Source organism: Acyrthosiphon pisum, chromosome A3, assembly GCF_005508785.2.
Source record: "Acyrthosiphon pisum isolate AL4f chromosome A3, pea_aphid_22Mar2018_4r6ur, whole genome shotgun sequence".
NCBI lineage: Eukaryota > Metazoa > Arthropoda > Insecta > Hemiptera > Aphididae > Acyrthosiphon > Acyrthosiphon pisum.
Window position 1 is genome coordinate 21,714,580 of NC_042496.1, and position 9,956 is coordinate 21,724,535.

The following is a 9,956-nucleotide window of genomic DNA, read 5'->3' on the forward strand; positions in this document are numbered from 1 at the left end:
ATACAAATTTTACGTTTTTTGAATTTCTGAGCTGAAGTTTTTTCAAGCTATATTCAAAACTAAGCGAGAAAGTTTACGGCAACGTCGATTAACAATTTGGCCAAAAAAATTTGTCGAATATGTTTGTTTAAACCATGAAAGGGATTGAAATCAGTTTTTAAAACGAAGATTATGTTACTTATATTTTTATAAGGAAGGAATTCATTTAGCCGCCTAAAACTGTGCAATATTGTTTAATTAAACGGCGATCTAAACGGTTATAGTAAAAAATTCTGTAAATGTAATTTTTTTTGAATTAAGGTGTTGACGACATACCTGTTGATGGTTTCTATAATACAAATTTTACGTTTTTTGAATTTTGGAGCTGAAGGATTTCCGAGTGATGTTCAAAACTATGCTAGATAGGCTACGGCAACGTCGTGTAACAATTTTGCCAAAAAAAATTTACAAAAATTGTTGTTCTGACTAGGAAAGGGTTTGGAAAAAGTTTTTAACTGATTTATTATGAAAAAATAATGGGCACTAATAGGTACTATCACAGTCTTAACATTTAGGACATAATCTTTTACTTTTGGTTACTCATGACCACGATTATCGATATACTAGTATATCTTTAATCGTGCTCATGACTCACCATTCACCATACTCAGTTGGTACTAGGTTGATAATAAATGTTTTTAAAATTTTAATTTATTCGAGGAAATATTAATTGTTTGTTATTTATATTATACTTTAAATCATAAATCATAGGTAAAATCTAGAGTATAAATGTGATTGATTATTTCATTTAGGTACTCAATAATTTAACGAATAATTAATTGCTTAATAATCAATAGTCGATGTATAACTTTTTAGAATTTATTCTTTGGTTGTAGTTACTTGTAGCAACCCAATTTAATGTATATTACATCTATAGGACAACATTGGTAAGGAAATATCCAGAACCTAGGATTAAGTGGTGATTATAATCAAGGCCTTATCTGAGAGGGGTCCAGGGGGTCTGGAACCCCCTGGAATTTCTTCAATATATTTTAATATGTCTTTAACCAATTATCATAACCTTAATTCAATAAAATTATAATATACAAGTTTTGGACGCCCGCTTTCCCCCATAACAAATATAATTCTGGATACGGCCTTGACTATAAAAAAAAAAAGGTAGAGTTAGGTCTTAGGTGGCTGTATGTAAACTGCAGCAAGATTAACCTTTTTTTAAAAGTTGATATGTAAACTGCGGCAAAAAAAATTTTACACTATACAAACTGCGACAAAACCTATAAGATACATAATTTTTTTTTGCCGCAGTTTACATATCAATTTTTAGAAAAAGGTTAATTTTGCCGCAGTTTACCATCTCCCAAACGAAGTTGAAAACTGATTTAAAAACGATTTGGTAAGTTTTCATCTCAATAAGACAGTATCATCTTCAGCCAAATGAGTAATGTTCACGAAACATTTATTAAAAAGTTACACTCATCCTGGAGTAACCTTCGATTAAAAATTATGGTCTAAATTTAAGCCTAGTCAAATTTGGTAGATATTTTCCGCGCTAAGGTGAAAATTGTAATGCCGCTATTCTTTACCGATATAGTCGCTTAATTTTGCCGCCTTCAATTTCTTTAATATTGCATCATTGGCAACAGCCAAATTTTTTTTACGCATTTTCAAATCGTTAAAAACTTAAAATTTTCTGTGGGAATAAATAGGATAAAGAATTTTGAAATGGCTGCCCTGAACATTTTCATAATATGGAGATGACCCGTTGTTGCCCTGCACTTGCTCCTAGGTCTTAAATTGCTATATCGACCCTAAATGTTTAGAGTGCGAAATTGGTAAACTGCCGGACTAGGATCTGATAAACGATACAATAAAATAAGATGCAAGAACACGGCATTATAATATAATATAGGTATAATTGTATAGATGTATAGGTAATATTGTCAACATTTAAATCGGGTGAATATCGTATATTTATATTTTATAATATATGGTCATACACGTAAATAATGGTAAAATAATATACAATAAAATTTAATAATATATATAAAAACGTACTTTTGAATAAAATATGGGTACCCTATGTAATAAAATTGGGAGGCACGGAGGTGTATATAATATAATATGATAAATCTTCACAGACATTTTCGTAATAATTACAATAATTATTCTAATCACTATATAATAAGCTAATAAGTAGTACGATTCAAAACATTGTATCTGAGTGAGTTTAGAGTGTGTGTGTGTGTGTATGCGTGTTCAATGTTCTAAATCGTTTTCCTATGTCGTACTCAAATCTCGTGTTCGAGAATGGGGAAAAATGTAATATATTATATTTAAACGGAGTATTATCGCCGTGGTATATTTATATATGGTTAAACCGCAGGGCCGACCGACGATCGTTTGGCCGCGGTGCTTCGCTTCTGCTTGGACGACGACTCCGGTTCGGAAAACATCAAGACGCCGTAAACGATGTTCAGGGCGGACGCGACCGCGAAAACAGCGAACACCCACCAGCCGACGGCGGCGTACACGTACGGATAGCACTTGATGACCGCGAAGGCGACGGTGTACCCGAACGCTAGGGCCACGTGTTCGCCCGCCGCGTAGCGTGGAACGGGCGAGTGAGGCACCAGACCGACGCTGCTGGACATGGAAAAAACGATCATGCCCAGCAACGGGACGAAGCTCAACAGCTGCGAGCCGAGCCGGTTGAGGAACATCCGGCGGACCAGGTTGTATACGGCGATGACCACGCCGGCCGTCAGCGTGCCGGCGGCCGCAAGTGTGGCCGACGATTCCCGGTGGTTCATGGCGGTGGAAACGAGGGCGCCGGCAACTAGGAACGCGGCCAGCACGGCCGCGACGAAGTGGCCGTTGAGCACGCGGACGCCAGAGTCGTCCACCATTTGCGAGGCGTACGACACAAACACCATCGGACCGGACATTTGCTGTAGGGCCAGGTGCAAGGCCAGCGTCAACAACGGCCTGTAGATCTCGGGCCGGTGGACACTCCGGTAGATGGCCTCGGTCGATGTAGATCTGTCTCCGGCACTGCGGGTCGAGGGTTCCACGCCGTCTTCCAGCGATTCGGCGTCCGGTTGCCGCTGGAGTCTCAACTTGAGCCTGGAGTACTCGGCGTCACCCGTGCGGCCGCGGGACTCCAGCCATGCCGGGCTCTCTGGCACGAACGACCGGACGAGAACGAACGACACGATGGTGACCACCATGGCCACGGCGGCTGTCTGAGCGTAGTTGAGCAGTGACCCGACCAGGTACATGCACAGAACTCCGATGGCGGTGTAGACGACCGGCCGGGCGGTGGGTCGCGCCGGGAAACACTCGGTGCTGTGCGCGGTGGCCGCCACCGACACGACGCCCACGAACACGCCGGTGAACACGCGGCCGACGAGCAGGTTTGTGGTGGTCCAGCTGCTGAACGTCATCAACCAACCGATGGCGCAAATCACGTGACTCAGCAGCACCGAGCCCCGGGGTCCGAACGCGTTCATCAAGCTGTGAGAGATCAAGCAGCCCCCTGCCGCACCCAGAGCGGCCAGACTAGCTGTGAACATAATTAATTTATTGTTTATTACAAAAAATACCAACGAACGATTTACGATTAAATTATAAATATATAATATCGTCGGTTTGAAGCAAAAACTCACAAATTGCTTTACTATTTTTTTTAAAATAATTTATTGATTTGGAACTCAATATCTATCAATATAATATGTTAAAGCCTTATAATCACCGTTATTCCCAAACCAGATAGTCGTACTATACATAGGCGGATTCGCAGATATCGGGGGGGGGGGGGGCTTGAACCCAACATTCAAGTTTTCGGAGTTGTTGACTTTGTTTTAAGTCAACGATAGTATATCTATACCTGACTACCTAAAATATGAATTTAGATTTTATATAGATAATATTATATGGTGTTAAAATTACTTCATATATTATCTATTCATGCTATATGTAACCAATTTACAAATTATTTTACATTTTATGCAATACAATTGTCAATTTAGGTATACACTATATTAACAAAATAATATGTGTACAAAACTAATGTCGATTAAAGTAAGACTGTGAGAGTTAGTGTGAAGAGTGTCTAAAAGTAGTTAAAAATACCTATGTATATATACCCTAATAAAGTACCATTACGGTGATACGACGTTGGTCTTGGTACCTATGTAAAATAATTTGTTGTGCATCTTGAAGCAGTAACGACGAAAAACCTAATAAAAGAGCAACATAGGAATACCTATATGATTTCGACCGAAAACAATACGGCATGGGATTATGTGGTACTTTTAAATAAAATAAAATTGGTCAATGACCTATAATTGGTAATAATTTATTAGTTATACTAATAAATAATAATAGTCGATAAAGATGAAAGACATAGGTACGGTTTATCACTGGTATTCTATAAAGATAAAAATAAAAAAGGTATATTTTTATATAATAGAAGAACAATACAAAATTAAAAATATTAATAAATTATTGTAAAAAATCACAAATAGGTAGGTACATATTTACATATTATTACCTATATAACATTGTTTATATTATTTCTCAGTAATATTTCCTATAGATGACTGGCCATAAATTTATAATATTATAAATGATTTATATATTTATGCTAGTACATCCATTCTTTACACCAGTTTCGTAAATTTTAGGTATAGTGTATAAGTATAACGTACTTATAATAAAATTTGAAATTTTAGTCGTATTATAAATAATGTAATGTATAATTACATTTGAATCATAAGTGTATGTAAATAACAGCTACTTATCAGTAATATTGTGTCGACTAGCGATCAATAAAATATGACAATAATATTATTATAAATTGTAGTGATGTAACGTGTTATGCAATCACATGATAGACTGAGGGGAATATACATATCGCATAGGCGGAGTTATTATGGGTAGGGGCATCAGTGTACCACCTAATTAGTTCTTAATATTGTAACTCGTAAATATCGGCTATAACTTTTTATGACTTGTAAAAATTATTTTTAATTATTGGTACCCACTCGTGTACTATGCATCTACCGAAAAACTGTACGCATGTAAGAATGTACGCATCTATAGAATACCTGCAGGAGGCAGACAATATTATATCATATATACCTACCTGTCAATTGTCGTACTTACTATTATAATATATTATGTTATGTTTGTATTTAAATTTAATACGGGAAAGTTTACCTGGGATTTGAGTTATTAAGAAATTGATTTATCAATTTATTAATCTAAATTTAAAGTTATTAAGATAAACAATTTATTATAATGGTGATAGTGTCGTGAATAGCCATCGTGATAATTTTACAATATTCATCAAGTCCCACGATAACTTACTTAAAGTATTTAGATATTATATTATTTTAATCAGTCGTTTGTCCTTCCACCTCGCTGTGTTAAGCAACAGATTTGTTATTAGACAGTCAACTAAAATGGGAATGGTGGCGGTCCATTAAAATTTAGAACACAACACGACAATTAATTTGAAGTTTTCTGGGATGACCCACAAACAACATAACAATTTACAACGTACTATTATTTAAAATACTTGATGATCGTAAACAATACATTAGGTCAATTTTAGTTTAATAAATTGTTATTAATCAATAATCAGAAGGTAAAATACGGGAAACACCAGCAAAAGTTTTTTGGCAGGTCGTAGTCCGCATATTACATCTACTACACGAGTACCTACCAAGTTATCAAAAAGTAAAATTTTAAGTATCATCTGCAAATAGTGCCAAATACACTGCATTTTTTAAATATTATATTTACATATATATATATATTCATATCTTTCTACAGTATATTCCTATATAAGCTAAATTAGCCAATAAATCTAATTTAATACCTTTTAATTATTTAGACTGTAGAGGCGGTATAGTTAAGTTTTCAGTGTTTTCAGAATCATATATTATTTTAAAAATATTTTTTACATAGATATAATATCTATATTCAGATATTCTATAGTTTTATTTCATTGTTGGACTATAATACCTACCTATAATTAAATTATAGCCTAACAACACGAAATGGCAACCCACGCGTTACGTAATACAGATATACTTTAACATACGCTTGATACAAAAGTCATAAATCAAGTTTGAATTTACAAATCTGTCATACATGCAGTATTAAAAAGTACCTATTAAAAAACATTACACATTATATTATAATATTATTACAATTTACATTATATTATATGTTTTGATTTTTCTGTGAAGGATAACCAGTTCCTGCGTACGACTAATACATATATAAACAAAGAAGAGCTCGCAGTACAAAAACAAATGACGATATCCAGCCACGATGTATTTATTATTATAATTTACCTACCTATCGGTTACTTGTAAATAAAATCAGTTATGAAAAAAATATAGGTAAACAATAACTCTGATCGACTCATGAGCATCCCACTGGGCACTCATAATATTATATATGGGTACCTACATTACACATAGATTTTAATTTGTAATGAATAATTACATAATATTATATAAATTATAATTTGGGTAGTAAAACTTACCGAACCAAGTAGCATTTCGAAACGACAGTGGCAAATTCCACATGGACACACCAGTAAATCCCAAAATGGCCCCGGAAATCACACATGGCAACAACGAAATCACGGCCAAGAATCCCTGTAAATAAAAAAAAAAACAAAATCACCACACGTTCATTATACTGTATTATTAGCAATATCAATGTTATATTTTATTAAATCATATTTTTGTATATTATGCGTAAAACAGAAAATATACGCAAATAGGGGCAACATGTAGGTATATGATATCAATTATAGTAGGCACGTGTATTACCTGCGTCACCGAAGAATTATTCAACGGTTTTTGGACGTTCACCACTACGGGCGGTTCAGCAGGTGGCGTGCTCGGCCCCGGCGCGTTTTCTTCCATCACAAAAATAAAAAAACCGTAGTAACTAAACGGGCACTACTTTAGGGTTAAACTCGCATATAGTATTATAGTTATATTATATTAAAAAAAGCTCGCCGGTATTATACTCTGCGGCCGTCGGTTTTCACGCATAAATTACAATAATATTATTGTAAATTCCTGTGTTGTTGTTATTGAGACGTTGCCGATATATAGGTAGGCGCGTAAGGTATAGTTGCTGTAACGCGTTCGACCGATTATAACGGCGCACTGAAGTTCGACTAGTTCGAGCGCCACTGCCTACCACTGCTGCTACGCTTCTCTCCAGAAATCCAACGTCATTTGGACGGCTTCAAACCGGTGTCAGATGACTATACAGTGTACACGTTATTTATCATCAAACTATATTACATTATGTGTACGCGTGTGTGTATATATATATAATATTATATAAGGTGCCTGGATGCACTGGACACGCAACGACGACCAGAACCAATAGTAACTCGGCATAGGTATACGCACACCGAGGAGGATCACTATATTATAAATAAAATTATAACATAAAATATAATGCGTTAATCGTTACGCCTCCGATCGACAGAGTTCTAAATCGATGTCGAATCAATCTATTGGTATTCTATGTAATCGGAATATTTAACGTAAATTATTACATATTTTATATTTATAATATAATATGCTCTCTACAGGTCGGAGGAAGACATATTTTTTAAAAAACATTATTTTCTCTCATATATAGTACGATGATTATAATATAGTATATACATTATTAATATTATGATGCACGCACAGCGGACACGTGTTATTACACTTGTACTTAGGGATCATTATAGATCATAATAGTCTTCTGGCCATTCATTATTGTTTAATCTCGACAACCAAGACTGTTCGCCTGTATAACATGGGCCGGGGGTCACGTCTATTTAAGTGCGTTTTCACAGCATCGTTTGGACCACACCTAATGCACATAATATGTCTCGATTACACACAATATAGAGTAGTAGAGTACCATATCGTATTATTATTAATATTTATTTATATGACCGCCACAAATCGGTTTTGTTCATCATTTGAGTACAAACTGTGTGAGCATAACATATTATATACAAATAGAGATAATATATTTTAATTGATTTTCTCCTAATAACAGTATGGAATTCGATAACGGTTCAAATGACTTTCAGATACAATCGAGTGAGATTAAACCTAATTACACTAAAACATGGTATTATGGTCGTTTAAAAATTAATGGATATATATTTTTTAAGATCAATTAAACGACGCGCCTTTAAAGAAAAGAATCAGATCGGGTGCTAATGCCAGAGAACGAGACAGAACTCAAAGGTAAATACTGTTTAATTAGTAATATTAATTAGTACGTACCTAGGTAAATGGTCATATAGACCATAATTAAGAACACGATATTATTTAAATTCTAATTTTTGTTATTTAGTGTAAACTCGGCTTTTGATGTTCTACGGGCCATGATACCCATTGATCCTCCCGACCGCAAACTATCTAAAATAGAAACATTACAGTTAGCCACGAAATACATAAGTCATCTGTCCCAGATCCTGAATTCTGGTAAATATGCCTAAACCGTCATAACTTATTGTTCCTATTGGCTATTAAGAACATAAAAATATGAATAAATTATTGATCATATAACAATATAAGAAAAATATTTTTCTTTATAGATAACTGTTATAGACATTGTTATCGCAGAAAATAAATTAATGTCTATGATCAATGAGTAATGACCATTGATTGTAAATAGACAATAGTACTATTTATAATCAATGCTGACATGTACCTACAGATAATATATGATAAATATTAAATTTGTTATACACTTATACCTATCATTATGGTTAATATTTAGTGTTTACAAAAGAAATAATAATTATCAATTGCTTTATGTAATAATTTTGTTTTTGATGGATCCAAGACTAGGAAATTAACGTTTTACTGTTTTAGTAGGATTTATTATATTAACAATTCCTAAGTAGGTAGTTTGTTATATGGTGCCATACAAGATACCACAAAATAATGTTACCCTAACATGTCGTAAAATAAACCTTTTTCGCCATATCACTTCCAAAAGAACAATCGCTTAACATCTGTTTACTATGAATTATACCATTAATCATTACTGTTTACTATAACATAAGTGTGATTTTATAACTTTATAATAAAATAATAACATAAGTAATATACACAGGTTCATTCCATTTATAATAATATATATAATTTTGTTTAGGAGAAGATAGTGAACAAGCACACAGTTTCTACGATGTATGTATATTTTGTTTAACAAATAAAATGAATTCTTGAATAGTATACAAAAAACAAATACTCTTTACAAATTTCACCAAAATGTATTTATTATTTTATAATCTATATAATAATATTATTATGTATATTTATTTATAATTATGTTTTTTGTATTTATACATTTTGTGAATGATATTAAAGCTATGTGTATTTACATTTACATTCAAATAAAAAATATATACTGTAAATTATTGTATAATATACATTTATTTTGTGCATGGTAATATAAAGCACAAACTAAAATAAACCAAAAAGGAACACTAAAAAACAAAACAAAATCAAATAAAACCAGTTACTGTAAAAGGACATGTAACAACATTTGGTTGATTATTTTTATCTTCAAAAATAAATTTAATTTAAATACTATAACATGACATTTCATGTATTATACCTTATATAATAATAAAGACAAATTACTTTCGTAATATTTATATATATATTATATTATTAGTTTTTAAACTAATTTAAGTTAACAAGAAAAATTATTTTTGCTAATTTAAAATAGCACCATATTTTTGGTAAACATTTCTATTTTACATTTATTATATAATTTAGTGTTTAAAAAAAATGTAAAGCCAATTTAATTGTTTTTGACAGTGAATTTTTCATGCAAGAAAACGGTGTTAATAAAATGTGTAATTTATAACTGAGATTAATAATTTTATATTATCCAACAAG

The 9,956-nt window shown here is 33.1% G+C and overlaps 2 protein-coding genes across 3 annotated transcripts; one reads left to right on the forward strand and one right to left on the reverse strand.

Annotated features, from left to right (window-relative positions):
- Positions 1 to 1,893: 1,893 nt before the first annotated feature.
- LOC103308628 (sugar transporter ERD6-like 9) lies at positions 1,894 to 7,219 on the reverse strand. The gene is made up of 3 exons (XM_008182332.3): positions 6,852 to 7,219; positions 6,560 to 6,674; positions 1,894 to 3,562 (listed from the first exon to the last, which is right to left on the reverse strand). The coding sequence occupies exons 1-3, from the start codon at positions 6,945 to 6,947 to the stop codon at positions 2,373 to 2,375; spliced, it is 1,401 nt and encodes a 466-aa protein (XP_008180554.1). The 5' UTR covers positions 6,948 to 7,219; the 3' UTR covers positions 1,894 to 2,372.
- Positions 7,220 to 7,463: 244 nt separating this feature from the next.
- On the forward strand, positions 7,464 to 9,313 carry LOC100573819 (transcription factor 15-like). 2 transcript variants are annotated; one of them, XM_016802585.2, is made up of 5 exons: positions 7,464 to 8,029; positions 8,095 to 8,138; positions 8,213 to 8,288; positions 8,398 to 8,528; positions 9,205 to 9,313. In XM_016802585.2, the coding sequence occupies exons 2-5, from the start codon at positions 8,096 to 8,098 to the stop codon at positions 9,276 to 9,278; spliced, it is 324 nt and encodes a 107-aa protein (XP_016658074.1). In that variant the 5' UTR covers positions 7,464 to 8,029; position 8,095; the 3' UTR covers positions 9,279 to 9,313. The 2 variants fall into 2 exon arrangements, with proteins under 2 accessions (XP_016658074.1, XP_003240308.1); XM_003240260.4 differs by having other exon boundaries at positions 7,464 to 8,138.
- The last annotated feature ends 643 nt before the right edge of the window (positions 9,314 to 9,956 follow it).

Bases quoted from the DNA above. Each gene is read 5' to 3' on its own strand.
- LOC100573819 (XM_003240260.4), top strand. From the start codon at position 8,096: ATGGAATTCGATAACGGTTCAAATGACTTTCAGATACAATCGA. The intron at 8,139-8,212 runs GTGAGATTAAAC...ATATTTTTTAAG, and splicing joins TGACTTTCAGATACAATCGA to ATCAATTAAACGACGCGCCT. The intron at 8,289-8,397 runs GTAAATACTGTT...TTTGTTATTTAG, and splicing joins GAACGAGACAGAACTCAAAG to TGTAAACTCGGCTTTTGATG.
- LOC103308628 (XM_008182332.3), bottom strand. From the start codon at position 6,947: ATGGAAGAAAACGCGCCGGGGCCGAGCACGCCACCTGCTGAACCGCCC. The intron at 6,675-6,851 runs GTAATACACGTG...TTTTATTTACAG, and splicing joins ATAATTCTTCGGTGACGCAG to GGATTCTTGGCCGTGATTTC. The intron at 3,563-6,559 runs GTAAGTTTTACT...TTATGTTCACAG, and splicing joins TCGAAATGCTACTTGGTTCG to CTAGTCTGGCCGCTCTGGGT.